The 18,967-nt window shown below is 42.6% G+C and overlaps 1 protein-coding gene across 1 annotated transcript in view; it reads right to left on the bottom strand.

Annotated features, from left to right (window-relative positions):
- Window positions 1-3,429: 3,429 nt before the first annotated feature.
- ALOX5 (arachidonate 5-lipoxygenase) overlaps window positions 3,430-18,967 on the bottom strand; it is a gene marked incomplete at both ends in the record, with an annotated part of 28,523 nt that continues 12,985 nt past the window's right edge. The window contains 10 exons of the mRNA XM_080621618.1: window positions 3,430-3,609; window positions 4,825-4,995; window positions 6,106-6,206; window positions 9,635-9,756; window positions 12,439-12,617; window positions 14,376-14,462; window positions 14,689-14,892; window positions 14,994-15,140; window positions 15,526-15,698; window positions 18,691-18,797. Coding sequence (XP_080477744.1) covers window positions 3,430-3,609; window positions 4,825-4,995; window positions 6,106-6,206; window positions 9,635-9,756; window positions 12,439-12,617; window positions 14,376-14,462; window positions 14,689-14,892; window positions 14,994-15,140; window positions 15,526-15,698; window positions 18,691-18,797 — 1,471 coding nt within the window. The remainder of the gene's footprint in view (window positions 3,610-4,824; window positions 4,996-6,105; window positions 6,207-9,634; window positions 9,757-12,438; window positions 12,618-14,375; window positions 14,463-14,688; window positions 14,893-14,993; window positions 15,141-15,525; window positions 15,699-18,690; window positions 18,798-18,967) is intronic.

Below are 18,967 nucleotides of genomic sequence, written 5' to 3'. Positions count from 1 at the left end.
TCACCTGCAAAAAGAGGAAAGCATGGGAACTAAATCTGGCAAAGGATGTGATAGGTAAAAGGAAGTGATTCCATAGGTATGTAGCAAACAAAAGAAAGACTAAGGACAATGGGAAAATGTTAGCTCCAGAAGCTAACGGGAGAACTGGCTACCCTGGGTTGGGCTGATTGGAGACAGCTGAGGTTCTCAATGACATCTTCGCCCCAGTCTTCACTGGCAAGTGCGCTAACCACCCACCCGAGTCCTGGAAGGCAGATGCAGGGACTGTAAGAATGAAGACCATAGGCTCACTGTAGGAAAGGATCAGGTTTGAGATCATCTTAAGAACCTGAAGGTGCACAAGTCCATGGGACCTGATGAAATCCATTCACAGGTCCTGAAGGAGCTGGCAAATGAAGTTGCTAAGCCACTGTCCGTCATATTTGAAAGATCATGGCAGTCAGGTGAAGTTCCCAAAAACTGGAAAATTGGAAATATAACCCCTGTTTTCAAGAAGGGGAAAATTGATGACCCAGGGAACTACAGACCAGTCAGTCTCACCTCTGTGCCTGGCAAAATCTTGGAGCAGATTCTCCTGGCATGCTAAAGCACGTGAAAAACAACAAGGTGCTTGGTGACAGCCAGTATGGCTTCACTAAGGGGAAATTGTCTGACTAATTTGGTGGCCTTCTACGATGGGGCTACAGAACTGATGGACAGGGGCAAGGCAGTCGATGTCATCTCCCTGGACTTGTGCAAAGTGTTCTACACTGTTCCGCACAACATCTTTGTCTCTAAATTGTAGAGACATGAATTTGTTGGATGGACCACTCAGTGGATGAAGAACTGGCTGGATGGCCGCACGCAAAGAGTTGTGGTCAAAGGCTCAATGTCCAGTTGGAGACCAGTAACAAGTGTTGTCCCTCAGGGATCGGTGATGGGAATGGTCTTGTTCAACATTTTTGTCAGTGACATGGACAGTGGGATTGAGCGCGCCCTCAGCAAGTTTGTCAATGACAGTAAGTTATGTGGTTCGGTTGATACGCAGGAGGGAATGGATGCCATCCAGAAGAACCTAGACACGCATGAGAGGTGGGCTGATGCCAACTAAACACTTTATTATTTGCATATATTTGCTTCCTTTCTGGTGCCAGTGTTACTTTTAGCCTTCTTACTTCTTTACACAGCTTATCCTGCAGTTGAACCAGACTGCTAATATCAGCCTTCAATTGCACAGTTGATTCCCTAAGCCTCCCATTGACCCTACTTGTATCCCAGGTCCACAGGCTAGAGCAGAAGGAACAGATGCAAGAGAACAGCCATCAGCCTATCCTCCCATGTTTTGTTTTCTAGACGGATACTTGATTATGCAGATCATTATCATATGGAAGCTGAGGCAAGAGGACATTTGCTGTACATGGGGGAAGGACAGGAGCTGGAATGTTGGCTAGATTGCATCGGCTTGTTACATTTTTTTTGACTTTAAGTTAAACCTTTTATCTTTTTAGCTTTTTCTGGTGGCTCACACATATAATGATACTCTGATACTCCCTTGCTACACAATTGCTGCCTCAGCTCCTATAGTCATCACTTCTCATGGGCTGCAGTAAAACGAAGATGCACAAATCTTAAGACCACTTCCTGTTTTTGAGGAAGTACATTTATCTTCCACATTTTTGTTGAAATTTTTTAGCTGGGGGGAGAAAAAGGGAATCAGGCTGCTGCAAAGGGTCTATTTCCACATCTGTGTTTCATATGAAACAGAAAGAACATATATTTTATTAGTATCCTTTTCCAAATCACACATGAACAATAGAAGTAACTATGTTTCTCGAAGTACAGGAGCTTAATTTCTCCACACAGCACATTGTGCTTATTCCCACAAGGTTTTCAAGACAAACAGCATTACATATTGAGTTAAGAAATAAAAGCTAGATGTTCTTGCTCAGTGTTGGTTTATCAGCACAAGAAACTTTCTTATCTATTGAGAAAATACACTGTGCAGGATGGCAAAGCTAGTTCAAGGAACAAATACTGGGGAAAAATAGAATCATAGAATAGTTAGGGTTGGAAAGGACCTGAAGATCATCTAGTTCCAATCCCCCTGCCATGGGCAGGGACACCTCACACTAAACCATGCCACTGAAGGCTCTGTCCAACCTGGCCTAGAACACCGCCAGGGATGGAGCATTCACAACTTCCCTGGGCAACCCATTCCAGTGCCTCACCACCCTCTCAGTAAAGAATTTCTTCCTTATATCCAATCTAAACTTCCCCTGTTGAAGTTTTAACCCATTGCCCTTTGTTCCATCACTACAGTCCCTAACAAATAGTCCATCCCCAGCATCCCTATAGCCCTCCTTCAGATACTGGAAGGCTGCTATTAATAAAACTATGAGATTTAAATTTCCCAAACCTCATTTTTGCTTCCATTATCTCAGTGACTCTTTCAACTTTAAACAGAGCCCAAATAGTTGAAGCTAATTGCTTCTAAACAAAACAGACAAAACTAATTTTTTTTTCTCAGGTGGAACATGCCAATTATACTCAACTGCCCAAATATAAATATTCCTCTTAGAGGTTACAAGTTAAGCCTTCTCCACAACTTTTATCTTTATACAAAGTAGCCTTTTTATCCATCACAAACCACAAGAAGCTATCTGCGAAACCAAACAGCCGCAGCAATGAAACAGAAATATAGCATAAGTACTGCTAGGTCTTTTTGGCATTGTGCTAAGCAAAACATCTGTCTGTACACATGAAGGACATCAAACTCTGCTGGCAGAGGCTGAAACAAACCTTCCTAGATTTATGTAGAAAATATATAGGTTTATATAAGGACAAATTTTTCTTCTCATATGAATTAGGCTGTCTCATTTCACAAGAACTCTGTAAGAAAGTGATAACACCCCACCATCTATGCCAAGAAAATGTCTTGCTTCTATTTTCATCCTGATTAGGAAATTCACAGTTGTAATGAAAATATTTAACATTTGTTTTAATCAGGTTAAAAACAATGCATAAACTTTAAAGATTATATTTTCAAATATTACCAGTGCCATATATTAAAAATAGGAAGGATTTTAAAGATACAACTCTCTTATTGCTTATGATATTATTTTCATTGAATAAGTGAATCTGTGATTATATTGTTTTGTCCAGGCGAGGGAAAGCTAACAGAAACATGAATATTGATGCTAAGATTAACTAATAAATCCTGGAAAAATAAAGTTGTAACAAATTTAACCTAGAAGGTTGTCAACTAGACTTTGCCTGCAAGATCAGTCTTAATCAAATTTGTTTTCAAAGTCCAAATAGATGATGGATCAGCTGTAATGGAGGGGCTGGGTTTCTTACTTTATCAGTTTCTGAGAGTTCATTGAAAAGAAGCATATGTAGCAGGAAAGCATCATTAGCTTTACATGCTTCCAAACTCTCCTGAGTATCTGCTCAAACAGCAACACTGTTGGGAATGCGGTCTGGGGAAAGGTAGTAATAAGGAAGCTTCTTTTTCTTGTTGCGCTCAGCGATGGCGTTGACAATCTCATCCAGATTCTTGTGGAATTTTACCATAGCCTCTTTCGCCGGCTTCTCCACAAAGTGTTCATCTGGGTACATGCCTAGAAACAGCTAATTGAAAAACAACCAGGAGATCATGCTTTGAGAAAGCAAAGGCTACTCTGTTTCAATATTATGCCATCCAGCAGAACAACACCCAGAGCCCTACACATACTACTATTAAAATAGTCCTATCAATATTTAAGCTAGCCTATATTTGGCACTGCCAAAGATGCTGTGCCATCCTCCCTCCATCTCTGGCTGCTCCTTTCCATCCCTGCATCTTTCTGTAGAGCTGGTTCGGGTGTCTATATGACACCTCCTCCACCTGCAGGGAGCTCATCCACTGAAAAATAAGCACTTTTATTCAGGTTAGTGGTCAGCCAGATCAGCTTCCTAAGCCAGATCTCTGCATAGTCACTCAAACAATTGTGCTGCTACAGAAAAGGACAGCATGGGATGAAAAGGACAGCCGCAGATGAAAAAGGAAGATGACCGTTTCTTTTAGTGACAGTGGAAGTTTCTGTTAACTTAAAACTGTCCTTCAGACTTCAACTTGACAGTTGCTTTAGTCAGCTTAGACCCTAAGGGTGCCCTGAATACCACATTGCCAATAAGCATACTGGCATATTACCTGCTTTAGGTAACTATTTTCCATGATACTCCCTATTCTACAAGCTTCTCAGCTGAAATCTGCTTTCTTCTTAAAGGAAGACTTCATTTGGAGTACCTTCTGTCCATCATCTTCCATTTAAGGATGGAAACACATCCAGACAAAGCCCTTGGGCAAGATAACCAAGGACCTACGACCTCATTTTATCATGCTTGCAAAGCCTCCATTAGGCTTGTTTTGTTTGCACTCCACACCAGCCAGACATGAGTCACAGCTGTAGTGCATGTGACATGGGGGCAGACTTTCTAAAGGGACAGGACAAGGAGACACAGTGGTGCTGTACCTTCTCCACCAGCACTGCTGAGGCAAGGAGTGGAGAAAACCCTTGTGCCTCTGCAGCCCTCTTCTTCCCACAACAGCATCCTTACTCAGCAATGCTGTGCTTGAGTTTAGAAATGTTCATTTTGGCTGAAACACAGCCTCAGAGTAAAAATACAACTGCTCGCTCAGAGCTAGTTTGTGTCTAGCAGAACAAAGGCAAACTGACACATCTCCACAGAAAGGCAAACATGGTCAGGCACAAAGCAGCACTACAATATCATGAGTCCATGAGTGCCATGGTCCCCATGATCTCACCTGTATCTCCACAACCTAGAGCAGTTAATTTGACTTACTTCACTGTCCTGGAATTGGCTCAAGGCCCACACAGCTCCAAGATGCCAACAAGAACGTCCCCTGTCTGGCAGACTCGCCACAATTTTCTCAATGGTGACTGTCCCCTTTTTTGTTGGAGGAGGGCATCGCATTGTTGGTGGGGCATTGGGAATCCAGGAGCACCAGTCATACTGCAAAAGAGCACCGTGAGAAGATAGCAGTGGTTGGTATTTTGGAACACTGCAAAGAAAATCAGGAGTCTTGGCACCAGGGATTTTGCTTCTGTAATATGAGCCTTTCAGAAAGAGAAGGCTAAAAAAGAAACAGAAGACTAAAGGAGAGAGAGATGGTCTAGAGAAGGACTGAAGGAGACAAGGAAGTTTCTGCTGTCTTGCTCAGAATCTCACAAAGGAGAGAGCTGAGTTGTCTAAATGGGAGTAGCTATTTTGCTAACCACAGGTATGTGCCACGCAGTCCAGATTCACCAGCCTGGCTAAGGACTTAGCTATTTTATTAAACAAAGGTCTCATGTCAATCTGAGGTGATCTCTAATAAAAAGCCTGTAATTGATAAAACATCCTTTCCTCCAGTTGCTTTTTCCTGCAAAATTTGCTCTGAGAACATGCCTACAGTACTGTGGTCAGGCAGTAAGAGAGGCAAAGGATACTGGCGTACATGAAATATGGCATGTGTGAGCACCAGGCTGGGAACTCAGAATCAGTTCTGGCCTGCTTCAGTGCTGGGAGATGGTGATGTCTTATTTTGCCTCAGATATGACACTGAGTTTTGCTGCCATCTGAGATGTTGCACTTACCATAATGCTTTCTTTTCCAAGCACTTTTTAATTATCTTCATACATATTCCCTGTCCTGCCTGAGGGAAAGTCCGGTTTTCAGCTGTGTGCCATACTTACACAGTGATCAGTTTGCTCTCTCCATTGCACAACCATCTCCTCCTACCCTCAGCCTTTTCTCACCTGAACTCTTCAGCATTTCTGAAAGGCATCTTAGCAACCCATTTAAATGCTTAAAAAAAATTGTTCCCTATCATAAAATCTTTAAAACTAAAACATACAAGTTAGAACTCCTAAATTTGAACTTTGATGCATATTTAGGACTCAAAATGCCGTTCTCATCTTCCATTTCTACAGGCTTCATGTGGATTTGCAGATGGCTCTGCAGTTATTTTGACCAGACAGAGTAATGTAATGTCTTTACATCTACTAAAAAAGGTTTCTCAGACCTTGATCTGGTAGATGGACCTCCCAGCCCAGAAAGAATAGGCTTTCCAGAAATTCCTACCTGACCAAAATTCACAGCTGCATGCTGGGCCGATGTGGTGAATATTATCACTGTGAGATATTCTGCTAGCTTCTCTCGTGTCCTGATCATTTTAGGAAATCCTAAAGGAGTGAGAAGAAAAGCTTAAGTAACCCAGCTACCCAGTAGTAATTAGCTACTCGAAAGGCATAAATTAGACAATTGTGCAGCAGTCACTGAGAGCAAGGCATTGTCTTTCTGAATCTAGCTGTGTGGTCTAACAGGAGCTGCTCAACCTCTCCATATCTTGGGTGTCTAGCCATAAAAACAGAGTGATCCTGCCTTACTTAATATAGGCTTGTGAGGCATCACCACTATTTGCAAAATATGTGGTGTTACTTAAGGGAATGGCAAAATATAATTATACCTTTGAAAAATACTGTATCCCTGTCCTCACACCCTACCTACCCTGCAGCAAGGAACCCAGATTGTCCACAGAGCAGGGGTCTCAGATGTTCCCTTTTTCTTCAGTCTGCAGTGCAAGCAGGGAAGGTTCATGCCAAGGAGCAAATGATCATGTGCTTCTATTTATAAAAGTCCGAGGCTCAGCAATCAAGTGCACTGTGAGGAAGAGTGCAGGGAGAGCTCATTTGCTCAAGCAGGAAGTGAGGAAATGAGAACTTCTGAAAGAGAAACAACAGAATGAGGAACAGAAATAGTTGCATAAAGCTGTCTTTGAAAAGGAAAAGCTCAAACAGAGCTATAAAGAAGGCAATAGGAACCCAAGACATCAGGGACTAGGGAAATATTTTGCTATAAAAGTGTCCCCAAGCCTATATCTCTCCTATGCCCACTACATCACAGTCCTGTGCTGTACTCCCTGTCCCAGCCTAATACGACCACGGGTTCCAGGATATGCAAGGACCTGTCAGCACCTTGGGGTGAGCTGCGCCTGCTCAAGCTGCCTGTGCCAGCTACTTCACATCCCCACCACCAACCCTGGTGCAGACGTGAACTCAACCTGAGAGGCGGAAGAGGCACGTGGTAGCTCTGGCCAGCCACCATCCCATCCTGTCTCCTACTATCATAAGCACACTGTGCTCATCTTTAAAGGGGCTTGGCATGCTCCTAGTCAGAGCAGCTCTCCTAGGGCAGGAATGGAGATGGGAGGGAGAGCCCTGGGTGCAACAGCCTTTCCCCCATTTATCCTGCTTCCATTCTGTATATACCCAGCCAAGTCCCACTGCTCTCTGCCGCAGCCCTTGGAGTGGCAGCATTGCAGACAGGGATTCTGCATGCCTGTCAGTTTTCCCACCTCTAGTGGCAGATCTGCCACCAGTTGTACTTTCAGCATCCAACCCCCACTGTAGCCCTGGGAAGGCTCAGTTCTTGTCCCATACCAAGATGCTTAGGTCAAACATGAAGTTCCTACTACGAGGCCATTTCTACACTTTTCCTAAGAGATAACTAGACAAACAAAATTTACAGCAAGAAAATGTTCTCCAATCCTTTGCTTGTCCAGGTAGGTAGAGCACAGGAGGCTCTTATATACCATTGCATGCTGGTAATGAGAGGAAACATCATAGTTTTGCCTGGAGGTCTCACACACAAACATTTGTACATGCAATGCCAAAGCCATCTGCTCCAGGTCACTGGCCAACAGATGTTTCCAGATTTAAGTCAGTAAGGAAGTATGAAGAATCCCCATGCACCTGTATAGATTCCTGAAAATCTGGTTGGATAAAATGTGAGTGGAATAAAAAAACATATGGCAGAGCGGTGGATGTGGTCTACCTTGACTTCAGCAAAGCATTTGACACAGTCTCCCACAGCATCCTCATAGCTAAGTTGAGGAAGTGTGGTCTGGATGATCAGGTAGTGAGGTGGACTGTGAACTGGCTGAAGGAGAGAAGCCAGAGAGTTGTAGTCTATGGGGCGGAGTCTAGTTGGAGCCCTGTATCTAGTGGAGTGCCTCAAGGGTCAGTATTGGGACCAGTATTATTTAATATATTCATCAATGATTTAGATGAGGGAATTGAGTGTACTGTCAGCAAGTTTGCTGATGACACTAAGCTGGGAGGAGTGGCTGACACGCCAGAAGGCTGTGCTGCCATCCAGCGAGACCTGGATAGGCTGGAGAGTTGGGCAGGGAGAAACTTGATGAAATATAACAAGGGAAAGTGTAGAGTCCAGCATCTGGGCAGGAACAACCCCAGGTTCCAGTATAGGTTGGGGAACGACCTGTTAGAGAGTAGTGTAGGGGAGAGGGACCTGGGGGTCCTAGTGGACATCAGGATGACCATGAGCCAACACTGTGCCCTTGTGGCCAAGAAGGCCAATGGCATCCTGGGGTGTATTAGAAGGGGGGTGGTCAGTAGGTCGAGAGAGGTCCTCCTTCCCCTCTACTCTGCCCTGGTGAGACCGCACCTGGAATATTGTGTCCAGTTCTGGGCCCCTCAGTTCAAGAAGGACAGGGACCTGCTGGAGAGAGTCCAGCGCAGGGCGACTAAGATGATTAAGGGAGTGGAGCATCTCCCTTATGAGGAAAGGCTGAGGGAGCTGGGTCTCTATAGTTTGGAGAAGAGGAGACTGCGGGGTGACCTTATTAGTGTATATAAATATATAAAGGGGGAGTGTCATGAGGATGGAGCCAGGCTCTTCTCAGTGGCAAACAATGATAGGACAAGGGGTAATGGGTATAAACTGGAACACAAGAGGTTCCACTTAAACTTGAGAAGAAACTTCTTCTCAGTGAGGGTGACGGAACACTGGAACAGGCTGCCCAGGGGGGTTGTGGAGTCTCCTTCTCTGGAGACATTCAAAACCCGCCTGGACACATTCCTGTGTAACCTTATCTAGGTGTTCCTGCTCTGGCAGGGGGATTGGACTAGATGATCTTTTGAGGTCCCTTCCAATCTCTAACATACTGTGATACTGTGATACTGTGTGAAAGGCAGGACAGTGTTAACTCAGGTGGGAGAGCAGAACCATGCTATGGGTGAGACCTCCCCCAGCCAAGTAATGGTTTGCAAGAGGCAAGAGGCAGTGAGAAAAGCAAAGGAAAATATATATTGGAGAGAATTATGAGTATCTTCTCTTGAACAGAGCAGAACAGCTCAAAGATGACACAGATGATGAACAAATGCAAAGTGCAGCAAGATACTCCTAGGAAGATTCTTACTCGTTCTTATTTGGTGCAAGGTTTGGAGGAGAGTATTCAGGGAGGTTTTGCTGCTCCTTGTGATTTCTATCAGTCTGCCTGGTGGTTCCAACAGCATATGCAGACGGCCCCTCCCCTAATGCTTAAAGCACGGGCAGACAAGATCAAAGGACCGATCCCCAGTGTACAAACAGATTACATGAGTTGCCCCAGCTCATCGTGAGAATCTGTGGCAAACGAAGAAGCTGTCTCCCGAGGAAGGGCCTGACCAAGGGTCTCATCCATAAAACTGAGCATCTTTGGGCAAAGAGGGGATAGAGTCCCCAACAGTTCGAGGCATGCTGTGCATGCAGCACTGCTGTCAGCAGGGACTCTACAAGCTGCAGACCTGGCTGTGCCATCATATCTTACCTGAGGACTTCACACCTCTCATCCCATAGACGTAAATATCTTTGACGAAGGCCTGGAGCTCCACATCCTCACACACCACCTCATCGCTCTCATAGTAGATGTGAATGACATCCTCTACAAAACTGCGGACACCAGAACAAATGAACAAAACAAAAGAAAAAGGAGAAAGCAAGCCTGCCATTCTCTGAAGACCTTCTACCAATCTTTCAGAGGAGGCAGATGCTGCACAGGGAAAGAGAGAAGGGCAAAAGCAGTCTCAACACCCTCCTACCTCCTTCCCACAAGCAGTGTGGATGCATAGAGGCAACTCTGATTCAGTTCTGACTGCAGCACTACTTTCTTCCCCAACAAAATGATGCTGGACCACACTGCATCCCCTGAACAGTCCTGTGCACTTTGTTGTCTTGTTTGAGGCTTTACTCCTGCTTGGACCTCTGTTATTACATCTATATCCTTTTCTTCACTTGATACAGACTCCCTTTGGTATATCAACAGGGGTTCCTAAACTGTGATAGTAGCACCATCCTCTGTCTGTGGGATATTCCAAAGCTGCTCCTGAATACCATTCAAATAGCTGATCCCTTCCTACTGCACATCCTTTTCACAAAATTCTGAAGTGGGGTTGGCCCAGGAAAGTTCTCTTGGGGAAGAACAGTCCATACACCCACTGCATACAGCAGACATCTCTTCCCTATTCAGTTCCTCTTCTCAAAACCCCTCTTTCTATAAAAGCTTCCCAGGCTAACTTACCTCAGAAAGGCTCTTAAAACATTAAGATAACAAATAGTTCTGAAAGCAGTAAAATAGGTAACCTTGGTTTCCTGAAAATTTACATTTCATGACTGAATGGCTGGTTAACTGAGGTATTAACTGGTATGCTGAGACACTCTGTTAACTCTGCAGGTACTTATAATCTCTTGCTAAATATTTTGACAACCCATAAGATGAAACATTTGACTGTGGTAGATAACTGATAGGATTAAGAATTGTCATCCAATACAGATTTCTCCCCTAGTAAGCTATAAATGTGTTGTAATTCAGAGACTTTTACAAATCTGTCAATGTGGCTTCTATTAGCCAACTAAGTTAAAAGTTGTTACCGAGGCAGACAAACAACTGCATAAACACCAAGAGTTTAAGTAATTTTGGCTTCCAGCTGAAGCCAAAGGAAAAAAAAAAATCCTGCAACATGCAGATATAAAGCTGTCCTGCATGAGCTCTGCCTCCACAATCTGGGACCTGTGTCAAATGCATGCAGAAGGTAATCTTTCTCTTACACGACAGCAGCATTTTAGAACCTCTTCCATGCAAATATAAATTAGTATATGAAGTGTTGATAAGCCTCTTGGGTTGGAATATCTTTGGGTTGGAATATATCTCGCTGCAGTTAGATCAGAAATAAGAAGATGGGTGTTAGAGAAGGGGTTTAAAAATTCGCCATGTGAACCTCATTGTTTCTATAGGGACAACTTTATCAGGTTTCTTATATCTAGGCCATCTACTACATGTGAAACAATGCTGGGTAAAGAAGTTACTTCATCAGAAGAGAGGAGACTGACACCCCTATGTAGTGTAGGAGATTCATGGTGACTAGACACATGCATGACCATGGTTCCATGGGTCAGGATATCACACACTCAAAAGGGTACTGTTCACATCATTTATAAAGTAGATGATTCACTTATGAAGAATCTCTCAGCCAAGGTTGAGGCAGTGCAACATCTTCCTCTAGCTGCGTAAAAACCCACAAACAGTCAAACTAAATTGAGTTGGCTAATTACTATCTGGTATTTGAAAAGGCATACCTCAATCAGCAAAGAAAACATAGGAAAGAGAAAAGGGATTAAAAAATGGACTACATCAAGAAAACAACCACAGAAAAGTTATAACTTCCTTTTCTCTCATATGGGCAGTAGCAACTGCAGGAACTACTGCAAGATAACCCCTTGCCAAAACACAGAAAACAGAGACGTACTCAACACTTTAAACATTATGTTTGCATTATAAACCTTCTACTTTATGTACACGAAAGATCTGATTTTTAATGAACATGTTTTTCAAAAGCCATGCAACCAGAAACAGCTGCATATTTAGCAAACAATTTATGCCATGCAAAATACTTTGCTTGTTAAATTGAATGCTAGTGTAGAATAAAAAACAAATGAAACATTCCATTCTGAGGCAGTGTTTCATACCTGAAAAGGAGCCATGTCTGTGTGGTTGAGCAGCCTTGCAGTACGTCTCCTGACTCAGGAAGCTGCCCTTCTTGACAAAGCATGGGCCTTGCAATTTTAAGGCATTTTAAGAAAGGTTTTGCTCAAATCCGGTGATGCCTAATTTTTGAGTTTCGTAACACAACTCTCATGCAAGGCAAGTTTATATTTCCACTCCACAAGAATCTTGATGAGCTCATGTGGCTGAGTCAGGGAGATGGGTTTATGCATAGCAAAAAAAAAAAAAAAGCTAACCAAATTCCCTTTGCAGGGCTAAATTCCAACTCACTAAACTCTGCGAAATCCCACAGAAGAGTACATTCTTTAAAGGGTCTTCTGAAATACAGAATGCAAGAAAATAGGGCTTAAAAAAAAAAAAAAGCTGGAATTCAGAGTCTTTCAAGGGTGTGCCTGACTATAAGTTTTTCTCAGATGAGATACGCTGGATGGAAAAGGCACCACATGACTAAACAGCCCAGGTGCCATTCACACAGCTGTGGTGAAGAGCAAAGTGAGCAGAGACCAGAAAAATGAAGCTGTGTCTCTGTGATAGTGACTTTATTAGCCATTTCTAGAACTGTGGTCTCTTACCTCTTTACAGCCTCCCACACTTTAATGCCATCATCCCGGTAATAGTAGTAGGGGATATCCTCTTCGCTGTCCATCCCTTTAGCTTTGATCTCCTCAGGGAAGCAGAGGGAGCTGTAAGTCAGATCTTTCATTGCTTTCTGCACCATTTGTACATGTCCTCCTCCACCAGTAGCATTTGCCTGCAGGAAGAATGGCAGCACAGGAACAGTAGGAAATTATGTTCACTTTGTTCCATGACTCACTTTCCAGATTTGTAGGAGATAGTATTGAAAATGCTGATGAATCTATTTTTCAAGGAGAACAACACATCTCCACACAAACAAGTACCGAACTGCAGAAATCTACTGCATCTGCCCATGTTGAATTCAGATATTTCACACCTTTCCCATGAATCACTCTAAATATTCGCATTTTCTCCATAGGTACAGCACCTGCTCATAATGGAATACAGTAATAAGATACAGAAACATCAAAGTATTTAACCCAAAGCACTTTCTGCCAGCCCTACAGTCCAGAACCAGTACATGTGTGTAGAAAGGCAGCCAGCAGTGTGTTAGCGCATTTGCTAAACCACTCACTGCTGCTTCAGAGTGGTTTAGGAGAAAGTGTTTAGGGATGCAGGCTACCATTAGCCACTCTGGAATTTAAGCCAGGAGATCAGTCTTGCTGGGTGGCTACTAATGAGGATTGCCCAGGGTTTCAATATATATTACATTTGGAAAACACAGCTGTCCATAACAAACAGCATTGCAAAACTCTTTGGATAATCACTGCACAAAAGCTCCCAAATGTTGCTTTTCTATCATATGATGCTAGTGTTGTAGCAGGAGTCAGCTTACACTTACTGTCCTCCAGCTGGTTGTTCATCTACACTGGAACCAACAAATTCAGGAACTCCAGGATCCCCTCTGGCAAGTCTTATTGATACACTCATCCCATATGCATGGGGTACAGACATTATGCTTCTGTTCAAAGGGATGGGAGTGCCTGCCCGGTCTCCATAGTCAGCAGTGGAATACAGAAGACAAGGAAGGTGCCTGGTTTGAACCTCTCTTTTCTCTTTGGGTGAAAAACTATGGAGCATGAAAGCTATTTTTGGTCTGGTGTAAGAAGGACAGAGCTGTTCCGGAACACAGGTTCTCTCTTTGGAAGGACTTCTGAAACCTCCACAAATTTCCCATTTCCTATTATTATGTTGTGACAGACTGCTGTGTGCCAACCTGCTGCGGTTTCTACATGCAGCATGCCATTTCCGGGGTAGCCAAGGGAGGAAGAGCTGGGTAGAAGTTAAAGACCAGTGCAGGCAGATTTAGATGTTCATATTTGACCTATGAGCTGCACCGGAGTCCATGATATATGACTATGTTTCAATGACTCAGACAAAGCTGAGTTTTAATCCTAGCAGATCTGCAGATCTGCTTTTTATGGCAATTCAAGAAGAAAGGCTGGATCTACACGCTGTGGGCAGTAAAATTGTGGACTTAGAAAATCTATCTTGTCTCTACGTTTTTCTCTGATACAAATTTCCTCTTGCAATCACAAATTCTTTTGCTTACCACCCTGTCCCAAGATGAATAACTGAGTACTTAAAAAAAAAAATTGGGGACTTAACTGTGTGTATACATGCAGGGATGTATGTGCACGTTATGTTACCTTGCACTCCTATATTCATACCCAAAGCCACATCAGCTATGAGTGAGATACTGACTCACTACTGACACTGGCTAGTTCTGAACTAGCTACTTAGAGAAGAGGTAAAGGATAACATCTTTAGAACAGCAAGGCACCAGTTCTGTGTGCCAGTTTCTCAGGTGGTATTAGTTATGTTTGCCCTTCAGTAGAAAAGTCTAGAAATAAGGCAATATGTGATAATTAAAGGATAAGACCACATACGGAACAATGAAGAATAATGAAGATTCACAAAAGGGATTACCTACCTTGTCAAAAAGACCACATTCACAGATAAGCTGTTCTCGGGCTTTGGTATTGATGGCTATCGTGAAGCGCATGTGTGGCACCAAGAGCTGTGAAATGGGACAAATAATTAAAGAAATCAAATTCTCTGAATTCAACAGCAACCATGTGTAAAGTTTGAAGTCCTGGAAGTCCTGGTGGCTTAGTTGCACATTGCCTTGCCAGGCAGCCAACCAAACTATCTCAGATGAGCTATCACTAGGACTTCCTTTCGGTTTGTCAAACTAATGTGATAACCACCCTGACCCACATACATCCATTCATGCAAGAACCAACCTTGAAGAGGGGATGTACAGAAGGCAGCTGCCGGAACATAGCTATGCTGAACACCTCTGAGACTAAGTGTGTCCGTAAGAGATGGGTCACCGTCTGGTGGATGTGGAAATCAGATGAGCGAACCCAGATTTTAGCTAGCAGCCAGTCATATGTGGCATCTGAAGGAAGGAATATGGGATTGTCCGGCCCAGGCTTTTGACCAAGCTGAAAGATGTAAGAAGAATACAAACTCCAAGTCATTCATGTTTAAGATGAGACAATAAGCGATGTGACAATGTATCCCTTTACCCTGACAATAAACTCACCTGGATAGCAATGGGTACAATTTTATTTTCCAGATTCTTATAGAGCAGACAGATGGGTGCAGCCAAGTACTGCATTGTGCATGGGTCTGTTTTATTGGCATCCACACCATCCAGCAGTTCATAGTCCACAATGAAAATGTTTCCTTGCTGGGGAAGGGGAAAAGAGAAGCATGATGTGTTTTAACAGAGTGTAAGCAACAAGGCTCAGAACAAAGATCAGGAACTTTTGATCAGAGGCTGGCTTGTACCCTGTGGTTATGAGTGGCCACTGGCCCACCCTTGCTCACAGAATCGTAGAATGGTTTGACTTGGAAGAGACCTTAAAGATCATTGAGCTCATGATGAGTCATGGATGATGCCATTGAGACAGCAAGCACCTTTAGGCAAACCACCTGACTTGGGGCTGCTGAGTCCAATAGAGAGCTCTTTTGAGCTCCAGGGCAATGATTTTGTTGCGCGCCTTCTCACTGCCCTGAGGATCTTGAACTCCACCATCTCGTGATCACTGCAGCCACCTGACTTAGAGCCGTACCTTTACTTCCTCCTCCAGGGTTAGGTTCCTCTCCAGACTGCATTCTACCATATCCATAGTCACAGGCAACTTCTTGGGTATCTCTGTGCATCTCCGGATCAGCACAGGATTGCATCCATTCAGGAACTGGTAGCCAAACATAAAATCTTCCTTCCAGTGCTGCATCACATATTCTAAAGGAAAAACAAGCCTGCAGCATCAACATCTGTGTTACATCAATATCCTACTGCATTGTAAAATTCCCCTTTTCCTCCCACCTTCTCTTATACTGCACTGCAATGTTAACTAAAGAAAGTAGCAAGAAAAAGATTAAAAAGGTGCTGTAGAATTTTAAGAAAAATTACTTAAATGGACAATGTAAACTTTGTTTTTCACTTTAAGAAGGATTATATTGATAATAATTTGTCTCTCAGTGTACAAAAGCTATAAGGAGCAAAATATTCCAGGCCTATAAAAAATACTCTCTCCGTTTGAAGACCACCTTCTCAGGTCTTCCATGATATTCTAAAATCCTCACTCTTCAGATCTCAGGGTATGCAGTACAGAGGGATCAATCCAAAAAAGATGGCACAGTCAGGAGAAGGGAAATACAGAGCAACATGGGTAGAGAAAGCAGTGGCTGGAGCAATTCTCTTAGCTGAAGCTGGGTGAGGGGATGCTTGGGGAAGGGTTTTGACTTTGACTCAATAAAACACCTCATTCCCGCATTCACTGTTCTGTTGTTTAACCTATTTTTTACCTCTGCTTATTTTTCAATTGCTAACATAAACCCATATTGACATGTCCTCTTAATAAAATGCTAGTCTTGGCTACTCCATCTCTTTATTGTTACACATGTAGTACCACTGGATATTTTTCCCAATTGCAGTGTTCTGTTTCCTAATGTCATGTTGTCAGTTTAGCCTACAAGTTCGGATTCAGAAAAAATGTGATTAATGTAAAACATCCCACTGGTGTCTTCATGGGAAAAATTAAACAAGTAAAGTTTTCCACTATTGCCTAATTTCAGACAAGGCAGAAGTTTTTCTGAAAAGCAGTTTTTCTACAAAGGGTGAAAAGAGGAAAAAGATAGGCCTGAAGGAATGCAGTGATAATTTAAATTATGTCAACATTACAATGCTTTCTAACAGAGAAGAAAAAAGTTAAGTTTACTTAAAGTTGACATTTACATTATCTCTGTCAATTGTATAATGAGTTTGGAGCTGTATCTGAAGTCTACACCAAGCAAAAAATGACTTGGACAGAAACTGCATTGCTGAAAAACACCTTGAACCACCTTCTCCATTACCCCTGTCTCTGCCAAGGCTTACAAATATAAAAGTGCAGAGTTGCATTAATATAAATGTTAATCATTGGTCTCAGCTAAAACTCACAGAATTGGACTTTTCCTCGTGAGTATGAAAATGTAATCAATTAAATTAATTGTAGATCATATCTAATTCTTGTGTTAAAAGTACTTAATGAAGCAATCTTATTAAATGTAACAAATTGCTTTAGTCAGTTTTTATTAGCTCTGGCCACCTTGTGTGCTTTATTTTATACCCAAGACCACAGAAGTTACTCTTATTTCTGTTAATTGATCCTTAGGTAGCCTGAAGAGGAGAAAAAACTCCAAAGCAGGAAGGAAAAGTATTTTCCTCTGCAGAGTCTGAACAGCCTGTTCACACATATTTGAGGAGCCACACTTTAACCAGTTTATAGTGCCTGTGTATCTATTCTATCAAATAATATAAGAAAAAAAGTAAAATACTGTGACCATGTGGAATAATGTACATTTTGTACAGTACATTAACAGCAGAAGGTCGGGTCTGGCTCACAAATCAAAGGCTTCCCAGCCCTGCTTTACGGAAAGAACACCATGAGCTTCAAAACCCATGTGTGTGTGCACGTTTTTTTACTGGGTTTTCAAATAACTGCTAAGATTTCCACATTGAAAAAGGTTAAAGAAAACTAGTGTTTCATCTTTGATATGTTAATACTACATCAATGGAGTTTTTAACAGTACAAAAGACACTGCAGAAACTCAGTATCTCTGAATACAAAAGTGAAATTCACATTCTTAGAGAGGGATTTAGTATTCTAGTAAGAAGATATGAATATGAAAAGGCAAGTACAGCATTTAATGCAGTATCCACACAAAAAACCCCTGTGTAATTCTGACACGTCTGGAAAGAGATATAATTTTGAATAAATGTCACAAGCCTTTTCAGGCCAAGCAAGCACTAATTTTCAAGAAGTATCATAGTTCCTCAGGTTGTGGTCTGATGGCCCATGCTGGCTGCAGCTGGACCAGGTGAGGAAGTTACAGCTCCCAGGTCATTCTTTCTTTGCAACCCATCCCCCGATCTGTTGGCCTAACAGCATGGGATTTCATGCCTGCAAAGAGTTCTGCCAAAGTGACCACCATTGGGAAAAAATTACCACTGAAAAGTGTTCGAGCTGCCCCATGTCACTGACACAAATGGCCCGTAAGAACTGACTGAGAGGAGCTACAGGTGCTGTTATGACTGCAGAACTGAGGTAGTGGTACCCTTCCTGTGTTGCGACAGCATTGAGAAGCCGGGACTGTCAGCAGCAGTGCAGCCAGGACTGAGCACATGGCTGTGATGTTAGGCAACAGCCTTTGATCTGTTCTGTGTGAGAGGCAGGAGGAGTCACCCTTGTACTTGCCTTTAGCAGAGAACATTTCCAAATGTGCCTTTTTTTAGATTTTCCATGTATTTAGATGGCTGAAGTGGGATATACATTATCAAACTTTTAAAAATGCCTTAACAGCTAATATGCTCTGAAAAGCACTTCCACTAAGCTATTCTAGGTTTAGGTGCAAACTACTTATGAAAACTTGTCAATGAGACTTGCACATTTCTGAAGATAGATTTCTAAAAGTCAAAAGGGACTATGATGCCCAGCTGGGCTGGACTTCAGTATAGCTCAGGACAGAGAACACCACTGAGCAACTCTTAGAGATTTTAATTCATGCCAGATCTTCACTTTTTGCTCTTGCAGGCTGCTGCTCTGATCAGCAGTCTGAAATTAGAGTTTATTTATGAAAAACCATGGGAGAGCAGAAGTGTGTGTCAGCCACTTGCTAATCTAATGCTAATACACAAGACAACTAATTAGTAATTCTATGATGGAAACATGAACAAATGCTGATAAACACACCAGAGATTGTGTTGCTGATTCTGACAAAGATCCTCTCAAAATCTGCAAAATCACTCCAGGAGGACTGGAACATGTGCATGAAGCGGTTGATATAAAGATTCTCCATCCTAAAAAATAAAACAGAACACCTCTGAAAAAAAACCCTACCAAATACCAAAAATAATCTCCAGCTTCCTCAATATTCTTCCCCATTCTTTTCCTTTCTTTTACATACCTACACACAACAATCTTTTCAGCAGTGGAATGTGACATTGGTCACCCTACAGAATTAAACTTG

Source organism: Psittacula echo (genome assembly GCF_963264785.1).
Source record: "Psittacula echo genome assembly, chromosome: 6".
In the NCBI taxonomy this organism is placed as follows: Eukaryota; Metazoa; Chordata; class Aves; order Psittaciformes; family Psittacidae; genus Psittacula; species Psittacula echo.
Note: the sequence above shows the minus strand (reverse complement) of the source record. Positions and strands in the feature narration are given on the sequence as shown.